The 24,638-nt window shown below is 42.2% G+C and overlaps 2 protein-coding genes across 2 annotated transcripts; one reads left to right on the top strand and one right to left on the bottom strand.

Moving 5' to 3' along the window:
* On the bottom strand, window positions 1-5,206 carry atcaya (ATCAY kinesin light chain interacting caytaxin a; the record flags this gene model as incomplete). The annotated part of the gene is made up of 9 exons (XM_079157741.1): window positions 1-40; window positions 236-334; window positions 644-730; window positions 1,103-1,234; window positions 1,530-1,632; window positions 1,765-1,938; window positions 2,623-2,871; window positions 2,986-3,044; window positions 5,130-5,206. The coding sequence occupies 9 exons, from the start codon at window positions 5,204-5,206 to the stop codon at window positions 1-3; spliced, it is 1,020 nt and encodes a 339-aa protein (XP_079013867.1).
* A 3,336-nt stretch (window positions 5,207-8,542) lies between these two features.
* On the top strand, window positions 8,543-24,207 carry zfr2 (zinc finger RNA binding protein 2). Its single transcript, XM_079158287.1, has 19 exons — window positions 8,543-8,618; window positions 11,314-11,569; window positions 11,814-11,928; window positions 12,456-12,677; window positions 12,817-13,142; window positions 13,488-13,676; window positions 13,891-14,128; window positions 14,358-14,527; window positions 14,940-15,059; window positions 15,597-15,742; window positions 16,100-16,226; window positions 16,358-16,563; window positions 17,510-17,678; window positions 18,946-19,120; window positions 21,743-21,831; window positions 22,396-22,491; window positions 22,894-23,005; window positions 23,201-23,298; window positions 23,738-24,207. The coding sequence occupies exons 1-19, from the start codon at window positions 8,566-8,568 to the stop codon at window positions 23,909-23,911; spliced, it is 3,081 nt and encodes a 1,026-aa protein (XP_079014413.1). The 5' UTR covers window positions 8,543-8,565; the 3' UTR covers window positions 23,912-24,207.
* Window positions 24,208-24,638: the final 431 nt, after the last annotated feature.

Genomic DNA, 24,638 nt, shown 5'->3' with positions numbered 1-24,638 from the left:
TTACCTTTCCCTCCTTACTTTAATCCTCTCCTCGTCAAATCTGAAAATAAGTAACACTGTTAGATCCTTCAGTAAATTCAAGTCCTTTTAAAGAGCTCAAGTATCTTATTTCACTTTTATTCAAACACATTACTCTTGTTCTTTGCCAGATGTACATGAATGATCATTTTAAGGCAGGACTAGCTGCGTCACGGCTACGGCTCGTTTTCTCCATCTAGTGGTCAGAGATACTTACTGCACCACACACTCGGGTACATGGACATGATCCATGGGGACGATCTCTGCAAGTTCATCCAGGCTGTGGACATACTGGATCTTATTCATGAACTTCACACTGCAGAGAGACAACAACAACAACAACAACAACAACAACAACAACACACCCACCGTTACAGTCGCTGCATCACCGATGTCTCAGTTACAAAATCCTCATGATCAAAAGCGCGGCCTGGACCTCATTAGTTCAGTACTAGAAATAAGCATTTTAACTTGTGCACCGAGTTTTGTGGATTCCCTGCTTTCAGATATAATTGTTCAGTTGTTGGTGTGTGTGTGTGTGTGTGTGTGTGTGTGTGTGTGTGTGTGTGTGTGTGTGTGTGTGTGTGTGTGTGTGTGTGTATGTGTGCGTGTGTGTGTGTATTACCTGATAAAGGGCCTGGATATAGCCAGGACGGTGCGTATGAACCATGTGGGATGAGCGATGACCAAAGACTTCAGGTTCTTCCTTAATCTGCCCTCACAACACGAAGAACAAGTCCATTCAGTTAGCACAGTTAAGTTAGTGTTCAAAATAAATAAATATTAAACTGATCATTATTAAGGATTCTCTAAACAGAGTCCTGTTGTAAATGTAACCTCAGAGTCCTCAGACTCGTACTGACAGCAACTGACAACTTCCATTAACCTCCAATTTGTGTCTGTCAGTTCCAATGTCATGCATTTCTGTATATTGACGGTGAACAATACTCAGCAGCTAATAATAGCATGTTGGGCAGAAATCATATTTCAGTTCAGAACTGTCATCTTTTAAATGAGTATTAAGACGTGTTTTATAGACAGCATGTCACAAAAATAATATCTGAGTAGTTTCTCCTTTTACCACCTTCTGTCAATCATTTGGTAACATTTCTTGAGCCAACTGATCCCAGGCATTTTACTCCGAGGAGTGGCTCCGTTCATGTAGATGATCAGGTAATCTTCAGCCACCAGCATCTCCAGACTGCTCACCACATACCTGGAGGAGAGGGAAGGCTGCCATGTGTCGTATGCAAAACACTGAATAACCTCAAAACAGTTGCACGAGAGGGTTCAGCATCATGGACGAATTATGAGATAACAGACGCCCAGATGCATTTAAAAGAACTGGGAATTAAAAAAAAGAACATGATCAAGACATGCCTGCTTTTGACCGAGCCATGTGACTTTCCTCCCAGACATGATAATAACTAACTTCTGACTTTGGTGCCCAGTATACACATTAATCCTTTCCCATTATCAAAGCCTGTACTTGAAAACTAAGAGTCACTCACAGGAAGAGGTTCTCCATGATGTAGTGGTAGTCTGCACAGCTGTTGTCAGGCAGGTAACAGGCAGAGAAAACAATGATGGCATTAAGCCCCTCGCCATAATAACCTGATGGGAGAGAGTCTTCAGTTAATAGTGAATAATGCTTCTCTGCATATGAGATAAACCTCATTTACTGAAAACCATCTTCTAAAGACTCTCATGAGATTGATTTAATTGATTTCTGTCCTTTTTACTGACCTCCATGTGTGATGACCCGGAGGTAGGGCCTGATGACCTGCATGTCAATACGATGCTCCTGTTCTCCGATAATCACCGTCCTCCAGAGGCGTCCGTTGTTGACATTCCCCTGTTCATCCACGTCTCCTGAACCGCCAGCGGGACCTGCTTTGGCCGAGGCCACCGGCGTGTCATCTGGACGAACACAGAGCCAGATTTTGTTCTGAAATATCTGCCACATTGAATTGCACTGGTTCCAAGAGAGAGTGAAATATATTGTCTGTGTGTAACCTGAATATTAGATTAACAAAACTGCAGTTACATGTTGTCTTGCTGTCTAAGGATTACCATTTATTAAGGATTAGGACTCAGGTTTGTGGTTTCATTTAGAATTAGTTTTAGGTTGAAGATATCCTAACTCTTCAGTTGTGTACAGTGGTGGAAAAAAGATCCTTTACTGAATCAAAAGTGGAAAAAAGTTGAAAGTCTTGAATTCAAAAAGTAAAACGTACTAGTGTCAAGTAATAAAAGTACAAGTACCCATTATGCAGAATGGATCGTTTCACAGTGTTGTAGTATTATAGATTAATATATTATATTTATTTGACTGACAAATACATGAAAGAGCATTTTAGTGTTGTAATTTGTCAATGTGGGGCCAATTTTAGACACATTGTATAATACTGAAAGTAAATAATAACCTCAACAGTAGTGTCAAATAAATTTAGTGGAGTAAAAAATACAATATTTCCATTTAAATTAATCAAATTAATAAGAAGCTATTTTTTAAAGAAAGGTTTTGAGAGGTGATTTAAAATATGTTCGGTTTACATCAGTAGATATCTGTCTAGATGCATATATGTGTTTTTAACCACCTACCTTCCCACTCCAGCTCATTGCCATTGGTGATGAACTCCAGCGAGTCTGTCTCATCGGGCGTATCGATGTCATCAACGTTGATGTCCAGGTCATCCGGTGTATCCAGGAAGTCATCTGACAGCAAAGAGCCCTCGCTTTGGTCCAGTGAAAGGTTCATCTCCGGGGCAATCAACGTACGCCGTTTGCGGTGGGACGAGGACATGCCGCCTCCTCCTCCAGGTGGGCTTACGTTCAGGAAGTTAGGGGGAGCTACAGCAAGACGAGGAGAGGAGAGACAGATCCGAAAATGTTCGTGATGTCATAAATCAGGGTTATTATGGACTTTCCATTATTGACCAATCAGTGACCCCCGATGTTACTTACAGGCTCTGTCGTCTGTGAGACCACAAGAGGGATCCATGTCTCCGTACTCTGGTAGTGGTCTGGAGGGAAGCATACACAGGTGAGCAACCAGCACTGAGCTTGTTGAGTATAATATATAATATAAAGCCGGTCATGATGCTGCTGAGAACAAAGGTTCAGCAGAACAATCATGGCTCTCACTGGATCTTTAATATAAGCAACCATAACTTTTGAATGTAGTATCTTAAACTCCACTCTGTTCTCCAGCATACAGCAGTCTCAAGCTATGGCCTCACAATAGAATGTAGCATTGTGATTAGGATGGTGTTCAATGGACCAGTAAAGGCGTGGGTGTTGTAACTGATCTGGCTAAGCACTAAAAAGAGGAGCAAGCAGAAGATGCTAGAGATGGTAATTAACTTCTCTCTGGGGGGGGATAAAGGAGAAAAGGGGAGGAATAAAAAATAGAGAATGAGTAGAAGAGAGAGAAGAGGCAAGAAGTATGTCTACGCACAGACAAAAAGGTGCAGCTCTCTTTCCCCTTTATGCTACTTGTTATTTACCCAGAAGGAGGAGCAAACTGGAGATCCTGCCATGCATATTGTGTAGCATCCGTGTGTTTTTTTGAGAGTAAGCAAAACTATGCACATTAGGACAGACGTGTTGTTTTGCATATGAGCAACAACACCCGATGCAATCAGGGACGTGCAAACAGGGTTTTACAACTAAATGGAAGAGATGCAGAGAGTCACAACGCAGTGTCATTCAGCAGAGAGGATGTTAGCTGCATTCCTGCGAAAGCCAACTGCCTCTTCCTCCCATCTAGAGGGGGGCAGTGTGTGCTCCCCCTGAGCCAACAACACTGGCTTTAGCCCAGAGAAACAGACACTGATGAACGGTTCCACCCTTTTCCCCCCCCCGAGGATCCCTGCAGTGATTACTAGTCCAATGCTTCTTTTGTCAGAAAATAAGTCAATTCTATGAACAGATTCATGGGGATTTCTAGTTTTAACAAAAGCAAGATAATCTCTTTTGTTCCAGTTTATAGCTGCATTGTCCGTCAGCTACAAACAACAATAACAGGACGAATCAATGATGCTTACCTTCTGGAAATAGCACGGGGCTGCTGTTGTCAAGGCTGATTCAAATTGCTTTTTAACCTGACACACCTTTAGATTTAGTCTGCTTACTCATTCCCTGTTTGCTCAGCTAATAACAGACAGTGTAGAGCAGAGCATCTCTCACAGGATGCCTTGATAATCCATTTGCTGCTGGCTATTCCTTCGTCTCTGTCTGGCTTTAACCAAAAACTGCCACCATTTTCCTGCCGACGCTGTGTTGTTGATCAGTGACTGCTCTTGCGTCAAATGACGTAGCCTGAGACCATCTACAGACAGAGCTGCACCTGCTCCCTGGCTTCCTGCCATTCTGACGGAGGAGGAGGAGGAGGAGGAGGAGGAGGAGGAGGAGGAGGAGGAGGAGGAGGAGGAGGAGGGGGGAGCCCAGAACTGACTGTCATCACACTTCTCCCCTGCTCTTTTTATGCCCATCAAGCTCTGCATCTCCACCTCTGAACATCAAATTCCCACACTCTCTACATTTATTTTTTAATCATTTATCTTTCTCTCTGTCTGTCTATCTTACTGTGAACATGTAATTAAATGTCACTGGGCTCAAACCATGTTACATCTACACAGTAAGCTTATATAGATCCACTGTTGCTTTTATAATAAAACAGAAATAAGATATGGCTATCATAAATATAGGTACGCTTTTATAAAATAAAAAAGTGTCACTATTACAAAACTACAGATTAATATAAACAGCACTGCTTCTAAATCCACCCAGACAATATTAAGAGTGATATGGTTCTGCTGAGCCATAAAGAAACCCTGTTTGGCAATCAATCCCTAATTAGCGGCACAATTAATCTTAAATAATGAGATTCTAATCCATAAATTAAAATGTGCTGCATATTCACCAGCACACACATTCACAAGAATATGCCGTATAGTTAAAGGCACACACACACAGCTCTAAGAGATGCCATAACGACAGCTTTTTCTGCTCAAGTGTTTCATAGTTTTCCACTTTCAACATCATCCAATTGACATCAGAAGAACAGTTAATGAGATGGTGATTAGTAGAAAGTAAAAGGATCCCACCTGGGGAAGTCTTCATCCTGCCACTCGTCTTTCACCTCCAAGTTCTCCATTCGTAGAGTTGCCTCTGTGGTGCCCATCCCTCAGGGAAGAGAGCAGGGGCCTGGAGATGTGAAGAAAACTGTTTATGAATGAACTCCATTTACAACAACAAAGGAAAAGCTGCCACATAACAGTGTGTACTTACTAGACAGTCAGCTTCATGGCTGCACTGCAGGAACACGTGTTTGACTTCGATGACAAAGGGAAAAGTCAGCCTTGTTGCAGGATTTTTTTCAAATACTTTTCCATTGCAATCTGGGGGCTGTAACCAATCTTCAGTCAGATGTTTTTTTTTATCCCCGACCCCGGAGGAGCACATGAGAGAGGCATGTGACTGACTCGAACAGAGCCCACTTTGAGCTCAGCTCTCCTCAAAGTCAAATATCGTGTACAAATTTCTTCCTATAGGTGGAATTCAAGAGGCCAATGTGGAGAATGACATGCACATTTAATCCTCCCTCACTGCTCCTTAATCCTGCCGCACTGATGTGACTGCTGCCTTTTGCGCTCAAGCTTTATGTCACCAATAGTATTAACAGAAAAGGAACTTCCCTTAAAATCTAATATTCATTTCTTTGTGCTCATGAGTTTGAAGAGAATCCACATACTGGTGAATGCCTTGACAATGATTACACACTGACTGTATAATCAACGGTGGCAATAAGATGCACTGCACTCTTCTTAATTATAGGACTTAATGCTGGAATCCAGATGCGTTATCACAACACAACAGTGACACATTAATAACAACAGGAAGCACAGGTCTGTTTTGGCAGGTGAACTGCATGAGAGGAGCACTGTGGATATTTAATTGGATCTTAAGTCCTTTTCTCTTTGTAGTTCTCCACTCAAGTATAAAATGTCTGAGCAGCTTCTGCTGAGTGACGGAGGATTGTTAGGTTTGTGTTGGAGGTTATTCCTACAAACAGAGGAAAGGCACTGCATAATGTTGCTGTGATATAATTACTGAAAGGAGTGGTTTTGGTTTTGGCAGCTACACTTGTGGCTTAAATGGAAGACAGCCATGTCTCACTTAGAGGAAATAATTCATTTTTACAGGTCTAACATTACACATAAGGAAGAAAGCAAAGATAAGAGATTGTACCATGAAGCAAAATCCACTAACACATCACACGTTTGTAAAATCCAATGTGACAGCACCCCATAAAGAAAGCGGTTAAGCAAGAGGGAGAGCAGAAAACAGAATAAATCAATGACAATGAGGTTTCTTCTCTCTCACACCATGTTTGACAGGCTGGGAAAATGTTGACAATGTAATCCAATTACCTTTACCTTAAATGACCTTTAATGTTGTATTATGCCTCCCATGTTCAATCATTCTGCTTGCAAATTCCAATATTGCAAAATATACTAAATGAATTGCCACCAAATGGGCAAAACATCACAGAGTAAAGAGCCCTCACAGCCTTTCTGTGTCTCTGTGTCATCCCAAATCTAACAGCCAAAAAGGAAAATACCTAAACGGATTTCATGTGTTAGTGGACACGTTGTGCATGCAGTCAGTCTAAGGTGTCTGATTTGTGCAGCGAGCAGAATAGAGATGCAAGGATGTTAATTCAGTGACTATACTCACATGAGCGGTGTGAGATCCCCTCAGAACCTCTCGCTGGGCTGTGTGTCCTCCACCCTCCTCAGTCACAGACGCAAAGATTCAAGGGGAGAAATTCCTGATCCTCCACATCAACAGAGAAGCAGAGGTCAGGCTGAATTTTCTCTTCTCACACTCCCTGTTTTTCACTCATTCACATGCGCACACACACACTTGTGCACAGACACAGTCCTAGTGTCCTCGATGTCAGCCGCTAGCCAGCAGCAGGTGTCTAAAGACAGGGGGCACCTCTGTGGTGGAGCCCCCCCCTCTTCTCCTCCGCCTCTGGCCACCTTTGTTGGGGAAAGACTGGCCGTGAAGAACGAGCCGACATCCTGCCTCTCAGCTCGCATACATCCACACCACCAAGACACAAAATTCCTTTAATCAGAATGCATCTGCTCTGGCATCATGATCTCCCTCCCTATACCGCCTTCTTTTCCCTGCATGTAACTCCAAATACCTTTTTTTCCACTCCCAAATATCAATTCAAACCCTCCCCGCGAGGGGAAAATGAGCACCAGTCTCTGTGTCCCTTTACCCCATCAGATAATCCTGCTGTTGTTTTCAGTGGTCCTCTATGTGGCTGCTGTTCCCTGGCAACAGCATCTCTCTCTCTCTCCATCCATAGCTTCTCCCCTCCTTTTCTGTCTCCTTCTCTGTCTCCTCGCCCTACTCTCCTTCATACACCCCAACTCTCCTCACGCATTAATTATTCAGTCCCTTACTTCACTTGCACCCAGCCAATCATATCACTGCCCAGTTTCCCTGCAAAGTGCGCTGCTGGCTGCACATTCCTATTACAGGCCTCTCTCTATTATTAGGGCATTCTGTTCCTAATCACGTCATGTATATTTTTTCTATTTTAGTCTGACATTTGTCTCCCTCTTTATATTCATGGCATAACTGTCATCAATATGTGGCGTTCGCGAGGGGACGTGTTTAAAACCCAAGGTCGTCTTTATTAGCTGTATCATTATGGTTACCAGGCAGTTTAATAGGAATCTGAATCTGATGACATTTTGATTTATTTTTGTCTACAAACTCAGTGCCCGGTATATTATTTCTTGACATTAATGTGTATGTCAGCATGACTGACAGGCACACGCGACGTTCAGCAGATACAGCAGAACAAGATGATTCATTGTACGTTACTTCCGTCTTCGCGTGAACCCCGTTTTTTTAGGGTTAGGGTTTATACAGTCTATGTTTAGTCGACAGTAAAATATGAGTATCAAGGTCTTTTAGCATTGCATTTTTTATTTTGTAACCAGGCTTCACAAATTAAGTTTAAGTTAAGTTAAGTTTTTTTTTAAATTAATTTCCTTCCCAACAGGAGTATATACCAGAGCAAAGAGTGAACATGCTCTTTTATTTTTCCTCTATTCCCTCTTTCTTTCTTTTTTTTGTTCTTTGATCACTTTTACATACTGGTAACTTTCTACTGTTTCGTCAAACACAAGCAAAAAAACCTATTGTTATTGTTAATTGTTGGAGCGCATGCGTGATGTAGTTACGTGGAATCCCAAGAACAAATTGTAAAGATAAATATATGTCCAAACTGTTAATGTAAATTAACTGCAATGATACATTTTCTCGCTGAGTTTTCCTTAATATCTCACTCAGTGTCTGTCAGATATGTGTTTTTTGTTTGTTTGTCTTACGCAGTTCCGGTGAAGCAGAGCGGTGTTGCCATTGGCTGCAGTAGAGGGGGTGAACTATCTTGACAGATAGTTTCAGGTTTTTTACTGCTGGCTACCAATACTGTACTGTACTGGAGATGCCAAGATGGCTGCAAGCAATTATTTCGGGTTCACACATGCTGCCGGTCCGCAATACAGGTAATTCAAGAGCTGCAGGTTGATGTCAGTGTGTCTGTTGTGTCACATTTATCAGCCGCCGGTGTATAACGGTCGGTGGTGGGATTGATGAGCTACACAGCTAGCTTCGCTTGACCCGCTAGTTCGGTTAGCTAACGTTAGCTAGCTGAGTTTGCAGGCCAGCTCTTACCGACACGCTGCATGTCTTAAGTACGCTCATCTTTGGCTATTCACGGCTCAACAAATTACCACTTGAAATACTTTGACGTCAGTTATAGCAAGCGTCACGAAGCCGGTTTAGGTAATCGCTGTGACGGGGTGATATTTTGGCCGGTGTTCAGGATTGACAACCTGTACTGAAGGTCCCTCTGTCTCACAAACAGTGTACTTGTACCTGTTATAGTCCGACATGCAGCTACAAAGGGCCATTAAAATAGATTACGTTAAGGTAGAACACCGGTCACCTGTAAAACTCTTAGTAGCATGGATTGGTGTTTGGCAACTTTTGGTTTGACAGGTACATCGTTTAGCCATCTTGACAGGTAATCCGATAGAATTAGCATATCATGTAATTCACTGCAGCAACGTTTCCTGTTTTGTCTGGTGTTTAGATTATTTTTGACTAGCACTCAACAAACCTGTCAAACAGTAGTAGACTGATCTCTTTACAATACAGAGTGCTGCTGTATTCATTTGTCATGTTTCCCTTAGTTCATTCATCAAAGTCTTACATTGTAATGCTAATACTTGATTAAACATAAAGCCTCTCAAAGCAGTAAACATGTCGCTGTGTTGGAGCTGCAGGAAGGTTTTCGTCTTCATGAGATGCACACACCTGGTGCAAGGTTACAGTACTGGGCGATATTGTTAAAATCCGCCATCACAATGTGTAATTCGATACTGCAAAATCAATATTTAGTGCAATATTGCTGCAAAGCAGTTTCCCCCCCCATTGGTTGCAAAATGTCCCATAATAAACTCGCACGTCCAGAGATGTCTTAAGGGAAACACTGTCAAAGTGGTCAGTGTCCGTTGCCCTATATGAATAATGTATTTATTACAATTCTGTTTAGGGTTTGCCAAAAGGTTTAGTTGGATTGGAACCATGCGCTGCATTCAGCAGCACTCTCTTTCATCACATCTACAGATATTTTACCAGCATGTCATGAAATAGGAATTCAGTAAAATGACAACCCTCTGCATGCATGTTGCATTTCTGGCCATTAATTAGTTGTCCACTAAAATAATTTGCTGTGTACCATTTCTGAACCATACCACATTCACATTTAACGGAAATAATGGAACATTTAAAGGACTCCACACACAGACTACGCAGTATCACGACTAGAACATCTCGGCTCGCTTCCACAAGAGCACTTATCCTGAAGCAGTCCGCATCCTAAATCCTTCACCGGTTGAATAATGAAGCACATGTACTTTAACATGTCACTTTATGGGCATGAGCCGCCTGCTGGCACTATTTGTATTTATTGTATGGTTACTGAGTGCTGCAGGGATGATGTGTGTTTTTGTAGGCCAACCACGGACGTTGGCATCGCACTGGTTCCCTCGACAAAAAGCCGATGGGATTTCTCTGTTGGATTTTGGATTATTGCAGAAAATAAATTCTCTGGCAAACACAAACTTATGATACTTACATGTTACGTAAAACATCTAATGTTGGGCTTTAAACACACTAGACCACGGTAGCATGTGCGTGAACAAGGACTAGATGGTGTCTCATTTAGCCACTTGTTGGCAACAGCCTTTTTTAAGACACAAAAGTAAAATAATTGACAAGTAGGGGTATTTAACAAAACCTTCCAGTATATTTTTGTAAGATAATTTTGAGTCGATGCTCTTTCATGACCTTTTTAAGAAGTCATTTAATTTGAGCTCACTCGTGTTTTGCTCATCTAGACACTGAACGCTTAATAAAGATGCTGATATCATCAGTTACTGATGATCCCAAACCAGGCCAACAACCAGTCTGCTGCGGAGTTCTCTCTGTATGCTGATGAAAATGAACATGAGGTCAATGCAGGGCTGCTCAGTGAATCATGTAATATTATTAGTGATCACAATTTTGACCTTCATGATTAATTAATCTGGATTGGATGTTGACGTTTTGCATTTCATCTCTCTCTCTATTTTTAGCTCCTATATTTAGCCGTGCTAGCGGCTAAAATAAAGCCCCTGCAGAAGCGTCAAAAACTGCAGTTTTTACATGACTCACCCATTTAAATGGTATATTTTATATAGTTATACATGGGCATAATTTATATTGGGCTGCTGGTTAGTTAGTGAGTTGGTCTGTCCACCACTTCAGTCCAGACTGAAGTATTTCATCAACTATTCGATGGATTTACACGATATCTTGTATAGATATTCAAGGCGCTCGGATGACGAATCCTGCTGACTTTGGTGATTCCCCGACTCTTCCTCTTGCACCACCATGAGGTTCACATTTGTGGTTTTACCTCAACAGCTATTGGATGGATTGCCCCGAAATTTAGTACAGAGCACTGACATTCATGCCTCCTCTGACTTTTTTTAGCTTGCCAGCATTAGCATGTAGCTCAAAGCACCACTCCTCCCTAGTAGAAGACTCTTAATCTTGTTAAAATATCCATACACATGAAGAAAGTTTTGTTAATTATGAAGTGAGTTTACCTTCATGCATCACTAAATGTTCCTTCCCTCTCCTCTCCTTCAGTGCCCAGCCTCCCCCGGCCTATTCCCATCCCTCTACAGCCAGTTACAGTGTCCAGCAGGCTCCAGCCGTGGCTCATGCAGTGACTGCGTCCTATTCTCCAGCTCCAGTCCAGGCAGCCCGGCCTGTGGTCACTGCCCCTTACCCCACCTATCAGAACCACCAGGCTCCCCCTGACTACGCATACAGGCAGCCAGACCCCCCGGCCCCCCCGCAGCCCACCACCACCCCACAGACGTACCAGGTGTACCCGGAAACGGTGAGTCGCTTTCTGCTTTCTTTATTATCGCTTCTTCTCAGTTTCTCATAGCATGATGTAGTCATATTGGATGTAATGTAAATCATTTAGTTTTGGGTCAAATAATGTGATTTTTTTGCCACTAAGACAGACAGCAGTGCATGCCCCTTTTGTACCAACTTTCACTAGGATTGTCTTATTTTATTAGTTTTTTAATCTGGCTGCCTTCCAGTTTGATTAAATGCTTTCTTGTAAACATCAGCAGGACAACTACAGCTACGGGCGTCCTGCAGCTGTGACGACCTATGACAATAAACAGTACTACCAGACGAGTATAGCTTCGGCTCAGAGGACACACACAGAGAATTACTACCAGACTGGTGAGTCACTTTGTTTTTGTCTGTTTACAGCTGATGTCCCACTGCATATGTGATAAACCCTTATACAACCCTGCACAAAATCTGATAAATTGCCTCGAATGATGTCACTTGAGTCAACGTTGGTTAGATGATGACTGAAGTTTAACATTTAAAAAGATCCAGAGGGGTGGAGTTAGAAAGCAGTGAGCTTACCTAATTGAATACTTAAAAGTTCTAGTCCTAAAAAAATATTGTTGACTGTTGTAAAACGAGTGTTTCACTGACATCCACCCCTCGGTCTTGCTGGGGCATTTGTGGGTCATCAGTCCTGGTGTTGTTAATTCTGATTCACTTTTGAAGCTGTGATATGATGTACTGTATGTGGAAGGTGTCTGTTGCTCAGTAGAACTCTCTGACAGGCAGTCCCAGAGGATAGGATGGATGTCTCAGATTTCTTTTGCTGTGCGCTCTTCTCACTCTTAATACCCTTCCTGTCCACCTCTGCCGCCCTTTTTTGCCCCCCCCCCACCACCCTTTTCCTGTATCAGTAGGAGTAAAGAGCGCTTACAGTCCAGCCCCCACCACTGTGTACAGCCAGCCTCCTCCCCCCCAGAGGCAGGTAACGGCCCTGAAGCCTCTGGCCCCGTCTGTGTCCACCAGCTACAACATCTACCCAGTGTCCACCAGTGTGCAGCAGCCGCCCACACCCATTTCATCCTACACCCTCGGCTCCACCTTCGGCTCCACTGTTGCGGCCACCACCTACTCAGGTGAGATAGGACGAGATATAAGATAAGAAAGAATTAGAAAGAAGGTAATTGACTAACAGGCGACCCATATATTGAATGCTTCTGTTCTCTCTAATAACTCTCTGTCCTCACTGTCTTCCTTCCGCTCTCTCAACCTCAGGCATTAGCTACTCCAGTTATGACTCAACCGGCTATACCTCCACACCCACCCCCTCCTATTACCAGCCGGCCCAGCAGGCTCTCACCCAGCCGCAGCCTCCACCCCAGCAGCTGCAACAGCCCCAGCCCCCCATCCAGCCGCCCCCTAAGCAGCTGACGAGCTCGTCCTGGAGCAACTCGGGCAGCAACATGGTGACGGCTCCGACTGTAAACACCTACAAGAAGCCCACATTTCACCAGAGCAAGCTGCAGAAACCCAAAGGGCCTCCCAAGCAGCCCCAGCTCCATTACTGTGACATTTGCAAGATCAGCTGTGCAGGCCCTCAGGTAGGAGTTTATAATGAGCTTTATACAAAGCTTTCAACTGAAAAGCTTTATTGTGTTGTGCGTTACTGAGCTTTGAATAAGATATACAAACACAAAGAAATGAGAACAAACGCACTACAATATCAACATTTAAGACCAGAGAACATGTTTCAATGTCTATATAAAAACATATAGTTTCATAGCTGGTTAACATCATTAAGTATCAGCAGTTGTCCGATTTGATTGTATTATATTGAGTTTATCTAATCGCAGAATGAAAAAACACTGAAAAGTAACAAATATGAGTGTTTCTGTATATGTATTTGGAAGCTACACCTTGCTAACTGGTTTGATTTACTGCACCAGACGTACCGGGAGCACCTTGAGGGTCAGAAGCATAAGAAAAAGGAGGCAGCCCTGAAATCTGGGGGGCAGACTGGGGCCAGCAACGGGCCCAGGGGGGTCCAGACCCAGTTACGCTGTGAGCTGTGTGACGTCTCCTGCACCGGAGTGGATGCCTACGCCGCACATATCCGTGGGGCCAAACACCAGAAGGTTAGCACGGCTGTGATCATTTCTCTTAAATATGGGCCTCTGTAGTAGATATTGACGTAACATGCTTTCTTTATTGAACATGACTGTGGTGAACTCGTGTGATGTTCCATCTCAGCTGCCAAGGCTTGGAACAAAACCTGCCTTAAGGATTTGGGATGGGATTTAGTATCCGCGGGCCTAAATGTTTCTATCTTCCTCTGTCAACCTTGGAAAGGTGGTGAAACTTCACACCAAGTTGGGCAAACCTATACCTTCCACCGAGCCAGTGTTGGTGAATTCGGCTCCAGTTGTCACAACATCGACAGCTGGGAAACCGTCAGTCTCTACATCCACTCCTGCTTCTGTCTCAACCACTTCAACCCCGACTGTGACGCCCAAACAGGCGGCTGTAAACGTCAATGCCAAACCAGCACCAGTCAAGAAACCAGCTCCTTCCAAAATAACTGTCATTTGTAAGTTTGTTAATTTGTTACGTTGATTATTAGAGATGTTTCTCTCCCCCATCTGACCCATTTATTAATGAATAACTGACAAACGGAGCTTAATATCTACCTCCATAATATTCATTCCCATTGGTAGTCTGTCATTGGTTATTTACCAACCTCTGGATTAGAATAGGAAATAGAAATAGCGTTCCTTAAATGAACTCGCTAACTTGTAACATTTTACCTGCCCGCATAGCCAATAAGCCAGTCAGCGCTCCAGCAGCTGCAGTGACGGCGGCGGTGGCTGTTGCTAAAGCGGAGGAGCCCATGCAGCAGAGAATGGACCCTGAGAGTGACGATGAGGACTGTGACAGAGCTGGAGGCCAGGGAGACATCCAGCCAGTGGGACACGACTACGTAGAGGAGGTAAGCAGGAAGCAAGAAGCCTGTCGGAGTGATATATTGTTGGTTGATATGCAAATTGAAAAACAGTTCTCAAGTAAAAAGGGGTTTAATTTGTTATATACTTTGAGCTCAATTTTCACAGTAGTCTACAACATGTGAGTTAGAGATGGTTTGACCAAGGTCTTAAAATAAATACTGTACTTACAGTAAATATTGGTTTCATTAATTATTTAAACCAGAAAAAAAATCAGTTTTTGCAGCAGACCCAAAAAATCTATTTCTCAAGCTTCAATGATTATTTTAATAAAGAGTTTGTCGTACTTCTACATCAAATGTTTTGTGTCCTTTTCTTATAATTACAGTAAAAGATCATGTACGTGGGCTTCGTTGTCCTGCATGATGTGTATTTACCCGAACTATCCGTCTGTTTCAGGTCCGTAACGATGACGGAAAAGTGATTCGATTCCACTGTAAACTGTGTGAGTGCAGTTTCAACGACCCCAATGCTAAAGACATGCACCTGAAAGGCAGAAGGCACAGACTCCAGTACAAGGTAAGAACGTTTGAGCATCTCTGAGTCGATTCCTGTCTGACTGGTTGTACAGAGAGACCTACTGAACAGGGCTGAGACGCATTCTTTCAAAGGTTTTTGGTGTTTTAAATTACATGAACTGTCAAGCAGGGTTCTGTTCACAGCAGATGATTTTACAAAACAGTCCAATCTCTTTCCTCCGCTCTTCTTTTGGTTGAACGGCAACCAAAAGAGACAACAAATGAGCAACTAAAAAGATGGGAGAACGGTTTTGACCCCTCTGGAGCTGTTTTTCTATGAGCGGGTCTGCATTTTGTTGCACACATGAGACACGGTTCCACCAATGATGTCACACTATTAAGAAGCCAAGACTTGATCTTGTCTCTTAGGTTGTTGTTTTTTTTTTAAAGAAAAAGAAAAGATCTTCGGGGTAAAAATGCCAGCGTGGCGTGGATGGAAACCCAGATTATTTTACGTTTAATCTGCACTAATCATCAGGATCCCATGTGTTACATTGCTTTTAAAAAATGTTCTGATCTTCTCTCTGTCTCTCTGTAGAAGAAAGTCAACCCAGAGCTTCCTGTGGAGATCAAGCCCAGTAACCGGGCCAGGAAGCTGCAGGAGAGCAAGCTGAAGAAGCAGAAGCAGAAGGCGGTGCTGAAGAGACAGAGAGACGATGAGCAGCGCTGGCACATGGAGATGAGGTCAGACTCGTGGCCAAAGTTAGTAACCTCAACTTCTTCCACCTATGACGTTACATTTGCAAGTTTCCTTAGTTGGCACAGAATAGACTTAGAAAATGTGTAATTCTGAAAATTGACATACCGGTCCTATGCTTTAATTTAATTGTTTTGTAACCTTGGATTAAACTAACACAATGTTTTTGAGAAGAAACCACTGTATAATAATGTCTTAAATGATCAACTGTAGTTCAGAGTTAATGTTTAGGTAAAGTGCTTTCTTATGGACTAGTTTGTACCATTAATGACAGCCATAACAATCCCCTGTTGGAATAAATGACTTTTAAAGAATGAGATTAAAAACGCCCCCTTCTCCTGCAGACGATATGAGGAGGACATGTACTGGAGGAGGATGGAGGAGGAGCAGATGTACTGGGGGGAGCAAAGACGCAGGATGGCTCCTCCGCCCCTGATGAGCCGCCCTGGTATGCCAGTACCACCTCTACTGGTGAGCAGCGCAAGTGCAGTCGTTTTCTTTGTTTTGTGTTGTATGAAACAAGCTGAAAACAAACATTCACTCAAACTTAATTCCAAGTGTGATCTCTCTTATTTCGTCCCCCCCCCCCCCCCCCCCATAAGACGTGTGTGCGTCGGCCAGACTCCCCCGATGACCGTCACATCATGGCTAAACACTCGACCATCTACCCAGTAGAGGACGAGCTGCAGGCTGTTCAGAGGATTGTCTCCCACTCTGAGAGAGCCCTGAAACTGGTGTCGGACTCCCTGCTGGAGAAGGAGGCACCCGCTGTAGATACCGCTGCTATTGAAGGAGAAGATGAAAAAGGGTAAAAAGTTATCTCTGGCAGATAATGCACATTTATTCTTTTGGCATATTGGTATAAACAAGGATTAAGGTACCGAAGCGAACTGTTTTCAACCACTGGGCCGGGGCCTACTGGTGGACATCAGAGCTCAGGTACTGCTTTATATTAGATTACATTTAACAAATGCTTTTCTGGTAATTTATAAAGCTAGTTATTTTTATATGTTATGATCTTAGGAATTCATACAAAGAAAAAACTAAATATTTAAACAAAGCATAGTTTCATGAATAGTTATGTTTAAATACATCACCACACCAATCACAATACATCATCAGTTACAGACAAACCTGTTTTGCCGCCGTTAGCTAGCTAACGTTCACTTGGCTGCAGTGACACAAAATGGATCTTTTTTTTTTTAATTCTTTTTTTTATGAAAAGTTTATGTTGGAGATGACCTGCAACAGGAAAAGCTCCAAATATGTGAGGAGAGGAAATATGACCCTGAATACATAAAATGTGGCAGGCAGTGATGGGTGAGGGAAAGCAGAATGTTTATTTTGGTCACTACAGCTGATAGTGGCATCACATATTTACAGCCCAATTTATTTTTCTCACTTTTTTTACTTTTAAGGTGGTCCTTTGAAATTTATTTTAACAAGTTATAAAAGGTTGAGAGTCCCTGGTTTAAGCCAAGGGTATCGTACCTTTGCTTGTGGTTTTAATGTAGGTTTTTGTCATGTGGATAATGGAACATTTATTCATGAATTATAAGTTTACAACCTTATTAATGAAACACAAATCATATTTCAGGTATCACATGCCATTCACACTACACACACATACATTAGAACTACAGGTGTAGCATCGTTTAATAAAAATATCCATTATGACCCGAGTCTCTATTTGTGAGCCGTCAAAGTTGCCACAAAAGAAATCACTTCAGCTGAACCGTTTGTTCTCTTGACAGTGCTGAGAACTCGGGACGGCTGCTAAAAGGTGTGATGAGGGTGGGTATCCTGGCCAAAGGCCTGCTGCTCCGTGGAGACAGAAATGTCGAGCTCATCCTGCTGACTGCTAAGAAACCCACCATCACTTTACTGAAGAATATCGCCAAGAATTTGCCCAAAGAACTGGAGGTAAGAAAACGTCTCCGGTTACTTTAGGACATCGGTTGAGGTTGAGGGAGGGAAGAATTGTGGTAAACTTGGAGTTCACAACACTGACAATCTTACGTTTTAAGTTTTATACCAAATTATTTTAGTACAGTACACCTGGGTGTGTGGGATCATACAGATGAACTGTAAATCCTGACAAAAATGGCAGGAAAAAGCTTCCGTTGCCAGTTTTATCAGTAGTTTGTTAAAAAATGATGTTGTCAGATGCAGTAGATTTTTAAAAAGAGGAAATTGTCATCTACTGCCTCATGACTTGTCATGAGAAGTGGCTGCTGAGGGACTGAAAGGTTTAATTTGTATGTAACCACAGAATAGGAACAAGAAGTTCTCACTCTATTTATAAAAACAAAACAAGCGAAACATCGTGATGTAGTATTTGTAATACTCCCACATGTCGGCAGCCAAAATCCGAACCCACAAAGAAATCCCACTGGTTTCTCTCATATGCTTGAGCAGCTTATTGATCGTTGGTGAACATGGACCGCTGTCCTCCGCAGCCAGAAACAACACAGCAGTTTGTCCTCCACTCATGCATTAATGATCATGATTAACATCTTGAAAGTAAAATCAGTAGAGTTGACTCTCTGTAGATATACAGTACACGCTTTGGTGGTTCAGAACTGTCACTTCGTAAAGTTAATTGTGTTAATCGATTTAAGTCTGTTTCTTTTTGTTATTGGAGGAATTCTTAGAAATACTGTGTGGTTTCTAGCTTTGCGAGAGATGTTTCCATGCACACAAAGGATTGAACAGCTTCCAGCCTGAAGAGAAAAACCTTAATTTACCGGCAATTTAAGCTCCACAAGACAGAGGATTGGCGCCAAATACAAGGTTGCAATGTGTTGTAATTCCACACTGTTCCTCCCTCCTGCTTTAGCTGTGATGAGTGTTTCATTAAAGGTGCTTTTGACTGATCTTTAGATTCACTGCCTGGTTATGACACCTGAATCCTACAGAGTGAGATGGGGCTTTTCCTTCTTAAACTGCCCCGTTGCTTTACTAAATATTACAACAATTTAAGGAATTGTTGAGAAATATATATTTGTGATAGTATCACTGACCCTGTTTTAAATAAGGGAACTACCTTGAGGAAAAAAAACAATTGCACAACCCGGGGTTAAAAATATAACCGTATTGCCCTGTAACCTCGCCAAACAAGGCGGTTCTCTGCCCCCGACACCCCTCCTCCTCTGTAGTGAGTAATCCCAAGTGTCCTTTTAACCGGCAGACATTTTCTGAAGATCAGTATGAGGTGCAGGCTCACCCCGAGGAGGCGAACATCGTGATATTTTCAAGCAAGGAGCCCAAAATGCAGGTGACCATTTCTCTCACCTCGCCGCTGATGAGGGAGGACCCTGCTACTGAGAAGGACAAGCAGGCAGGAGGAAAAGCGGCTGAGAAAGGTTAGAGAAGCCAAAGCTTTCAGTACCACGACCAAATGTAAGCGATGTGTGTAATACACTTATATATATACATATATATATATATATATTAAGATACCCCTTGTTCCACCCTTCCACCCATTAGTAGCCTAAATGTTTAGGCTGAAAAGCTCCTAAATTACATAAAATGAGAAGTGGTGACTTTTAACCAAGCCCACGTATGAGTTGTTTTCTCTTTAACCCCTAAAGTAAGAATTTACTTGCACATTCATTTGTCCCACTTTTTTCATCCCCCTTCCCCCCCATTTTTTTGCAGTTTACACTAGTCCCCAATTTCTTTATTTCTTTTCCACAACATGGGAATCAAAAGCCGGGCTCTCCGACCTTTCTGTGCCACTAGGGTGTGTGTTTATCCTGTGAACACATGCTCAGACGGGACCTTTGGGACACTGTAACGAGAGACTGAAGGTGGTGATCAGTGTTCAGATAATGCCTAGGGATGAAAAAAAGCTTCAAATGGTGATACTTTTCACAAATATCCTTATTTCTTAAACTTGGTAATCGTTGTGCTTCTTGCTGCATTTTGGTCACGATACCTGTTCATGGATGTTGAGGTCCAGCGACTTCCCTTTTCCCTTCTCTCATCCCTGTATCATACTGTGGCATTATCAGGGACGAGGTGCTGGAGTGTCATTTTATCGCTTCACAATGATCAGCATTGAAAATACTAAGATGACATTGGTAAATCCATTGTCATTGCTCCCCCTCATTCAACAGTAAAGATAATAAGATCATTGTGTTGCAAACACTCCTCCGCCTGCGCCAATAACTGTCAGCATTTTAATGTGTTGTTTTTTTTCCCCCCACTTGGAAAACATGGTAGAAATGTTTTCTGTGGCCTGTTGTGTTTTATTTTTTTACATTTTGTTTGGGTTTGTTGATCAGTGCCCCTACTTCTGTATCAGCAGACCTAGGCAAGCCAGTGGCTGATCTGAAGACCACACTTGTTCACATACCACTAAGAATAGAAACGTTAAAGGAACCAGGTTGCCCATGTTCATTAAGCTTTGTAGAGGAGGAAACGCCCTCTTGTTCGCGATCATCGGAGGGGCTCAGCGGCTGCTAAATCAAACTCCCCTCTCTTAGAGGCTTGATAAATATGGGTCTTTAATTCTAAGTGGTATGGAAGTGTAGACTTCAAAAAAGTGGCTTTGTTTTTGTTATGTATTGTCCCTGTAAGGAAGCGAATGACCTCTGTTGTTGCTACAGTTCTAGTGAACTTAGAAGTGTGGAAAGCCCCAAGGCTGCTCTTGTGAAATATTACTTCGTCACAGTCGTCAGTAACCAAGTTGAATGTTGTCGACAAACCTGTCATTTTAAGTATACTTTAGAAGCAATTTCATTAACATCGAAATCCAACACACACCTGTACTACTAATTAAGTTATTCCTGGGCTTTGTCATATAAACATCACCTTTAATTGTTTTTTTTTTTTATATTAGTTTCCTTTTAAACATAGTTGCAGAGGAGTAATGGGAAAAGTTGCTATCAATGCAAAGTAGGGCCAATTAAAAACATCTGATGTAGAAGGAGAGCGTTTCAAAGGGATAAAGTCCATGTTTCATGATCAAAGCTGTAGAAAATATATTTTTGGATGTAACGCCTTTGAACTGTTTCAATCAAAAAAGAGGAAATCCACAACTCAAGAGTTTGAGTCTATTAAGAGAACATTCTACAATGTGGACAGCTTAAAAATTCTACCTTGTATCCAATAATTACTAATTTCCTTCATAGAAGGCATGATGGGACTTGTGAAAAAGACAAATTTGATTTTTTTTTTTTTTTTTTAAATCTAGTGGGGAGAAATGTCAAAAGATGGGACTCAATGATCAGTTCCTGAACTGAAGAAAGGTCAAAAGATATTTTAGAGATCTTGAGAGTGATAAGTCTCCATTGAAGTGAGAGGGATATGTGAGTAAGACTGAAACTGATGGTCGTATGATAAAACGGTCTTAATGCGTCTTTCTTTCGCAGATATTTTGACTTGTCATAGCAGGAAAACGATTAACGATGACTTCCTTACAAGTGTCCAGTGAGGCAGCATGCTCTGTGTCACAGTCCTGGCACAGACAGACCTCGACATTAACAAGGTTATTAGTCACGCCCATGTTTGACAAGTCAAAATGTCTTTCTAGGAGAAAGATGCAGACGATAATGGGGCACTTGTCTGGTTTAGTCATCTTGAACTAAAGTATTATAAACTCCTCCGTTCTTCTCTCTGAATGCCTTGGATTTCCTTCTTTTTTGCATGCCTCTCTGTAACTTTTGAAACCCTAAGAATATATCTGCAAAACACAGAAACACTTTAGACTTCCTTCTTTTTGATTTGATGACCAAATGCTTTAATTTTCTCTCATATCTTCCCCTCATAATTATTTTTTTTCTTCCACAAAACAAACTGATACAAACCTTTATTTAAGGACTCAAGGAAACGTCTGGACACGTGAACGTCCAGCGTTTTTATAATCTCATCCCTGATCGGCGACTGTGCATCAACACTTACTATGTCTTGCATAGTCATCATTTGGGGGTTTGCATCAGTTTGACTGTAAGTCATGAGCTAGTGCATGTTATCTTCACCAGGTGTGGCTGAAAAGGAGCCGACTGATCTTCTGAACAAGAGGAAATGTCTGGAGTACCTGGCTGCTCTCCGTCACGCCAAATGGTTTCAGGTAAACGCATCACCAGCATGACCAAATGTCCTAAAAAGGTCTAATTTGTGATGAGATATTTATGATATATATATATATATATATAATGTGTTATATTGCAGAAGTGGACGAGTAGGGGAAACTGATATTTGTAAGGCTAAAAACAGACAGTGGGATTTTGTGTTATACCAATGAGGATGTCATTTGTAAGCAGACATTACTCAGCAGTCTTTCTTCTCTGTGGCTTTACAGAAGAAAAATATTGCTGTTTTATTAATGTGGCATTCAAGATTATTTATATTTCGTTATCTGATCAGTCCAAAAATAATGACAACAAAATTCTTGGAAGGACTGATTGAAGTTGTGATAAAGAGCATGTACGGCCATCTTATTCTCAATCATTAAGATTTCTTTATAGTTTTGTGTACAGTCATAAATGATTTTGCCTTTTTGTGTGTTATTCAAATACACACATTTAAAGTCACCAGTTAGATATTATAGGGACATTGTCAGAGGTCCAGTCCATCTAAAAATAAATGCTCCTTTCTTGTTAATTCATGATTTTCCCCCCCGTTATTCCTGAAGGCTCGTGCCAACGGGCTGCAGTCCTGTGTGATCATCATTCGGGTGCTGAGAGATTTATGTCAGCGGGTTCCCACCTGGGGAAAGATGCCCGGCTGGGTAAGAAGCTTCCACTCTCTGTTGTGTTTTAATAAAAAATGTTTAGTGCAGTATGAACCGTCTCCTCGTGAGATTTTATAATATAATATGTGTCATTTCTGCAAGCATGTTGCGTTGTTGTTCGCTTGATTAGGGTTTTCCGTCTCTGTCTCGTCTGATGTTGTCTATGGGAGAATAATAACATAAAAAGTAAATTTACAAACATTCATAGCGCCTTCAGTGCTGAATCCATGCTGTATTAGTATCTTGTGTGAGGAGATTACCCACCAAATGTCTTGACCAGGTGTTTTAATGCAGATTTAAGACCGGTAGAGGAGTACCTATGACGGTACTTTATCAGCCGTCTGCAGCGTCTTTTTCCATTCAGTGTGTCTGATTCCCTCCGTGCATTACTCCCTTCAGGCGATGGAGCTGTTGGTGGAGAAAGTGATCAGCAGTGCTGCAGGCCCGCTCAGCCCAGGAGAGGCCATGCGCAGAGTCCTGGAGTGCATCTCCACAGGCATCCTGCTACCAGGTCAGACAAATGTTAACGTGATGTGAATAGGTCGATTATTTCACAGGATACAGAACTTTTATCACTTTTCATACCGATCGTCTATTGTGCAACAAAATCAGCTCGTGTCAAACTTTAACCATTTAAAGGAGAATAATTCTGATTCAGTAACTTATATTGTAATATTTACATGTTAAACTTATTTCCCTTATTCAGATGGACCAGGTTTGATGGACCCTTGTGAGAAAGACACTACGGATGCTTTGGAGAGCATGATGCTTCAAGCCAGAGAGGACGTAACTGCCAGCGCACAGGTACCCAGAGAGCATCAATGCCATGGCTACTGAAAAGCCTAGATTGGCTGGAAGCATTCACTTTTGATAACAATGCTTAAACGGGACACATTAGTTTGTTTTTAGATGTTTGTTTTCGGGACAGCAGCAGTGTGAGGTTTAGATCAAGACCTCGTGAGAGGGTTATTTGTGTTGCCACTAACGGAACGACGCACATTTACCGTGTTAGATTTTTGTTGACATGGAAATCAACTAATGGTCAGAGAGGCCTTTTTAAAATAACGTTATCCACAGAGAACCTGGTAGTCTGTGTCTGAGGGACATTCCCTGCAGCTGCAGGCGAAAGGAGACCACAAACTTTGCTGCACGTCATATCCTCTCCTCAAATAAAATGCCAATGCCTAAAATAACTACAACTCTACAAACCTACATTTGTCTTTCCTGTTTTCTCTGTTTGCAGCATGCTCTGCGGCTGCTGGCTTTCCGTCAGATCCACAAGGTTCTGGGTATGGACTCACTGCCGGCGTCCAAGGCCAGCGCTCGCAACCGCAAACGTAGACGGGACGGCAGCGACACGGGCGACGGGGAGGGGGAGGGCAAAAAAGACAAGAAGGAAGAAGCAGAGAGTGCTTGACCTCTGCCTCCAGAGCGGAGGCGTATGCTAGTTTTAGAGACTGGTAGAATGTCACAACTTTCAACTTTTCTTATCTTGAAAACAATCTTAACACGCAGCTACACACATAGGAATATAACTGACTGTACATGTTACATGTCTACCCTTGAATTAAGAGGAGTAAAGTGCGGGGAGGAGACTGAAGCTTGAGAATCTGTGCTACAAATGCGTCTCTCGTATTGTAATTTCCCACAGATTTAGTGTCTTTTAAAGTGTGCAGAGAAAACTGGCACAGTAAAAAAAAAAAAAAAAAGAAATACATGAACGTGACTGACTATAATTTAACACTAACTACTGACCCTCCCTCCTGTTTATTCATAATAGTTAAACCACTACCGTCAAGTACAGTTACATTGTTTTCTGTTACGTTAAATCATCAGCACCTTAAGCTGTATTTTCAGCAGAGTCTGAACTCCCAAGCTTGAGTCCAGGACTCTGAACTAATGTCGGTGCATGACATTTGTAAACTTGTTTTTTCAGTCTGTGTTAAACAAAGAAAAGAAGAGGGTTCAAGTGTAGAAGCTTTTAAAGTGTGGGGAAGGTCCCAGAGGACTGTGTTTGAGATCTACATAAATACAGTACTGTGATGTTCATTGTGCCTAAGAGGACACTAATACGATCGTGTGACGCTGTTGCGCTCACCTCTGCAGTCGAGTTGAAAGGCTACACTAAAATGACTTCGCTTTGA

This window comes from Pholis gunnellus (genome assembly GCF_910591455.1).
Source record: "Pholis gunnellus genome assembly, chromosome: 4".
Classification (NCBI taxonomy): Eukaryota; Metazoa; Chordata; class Actinopteri; order Perciformes; family Pholidae; genus Pholis; species Pholis gunnellus.
The sequence above is the reverse complement of the archived record's forward strand: the minus strand, read 5'-3'. Positions and strand labels throughout refer to the sequence as shown.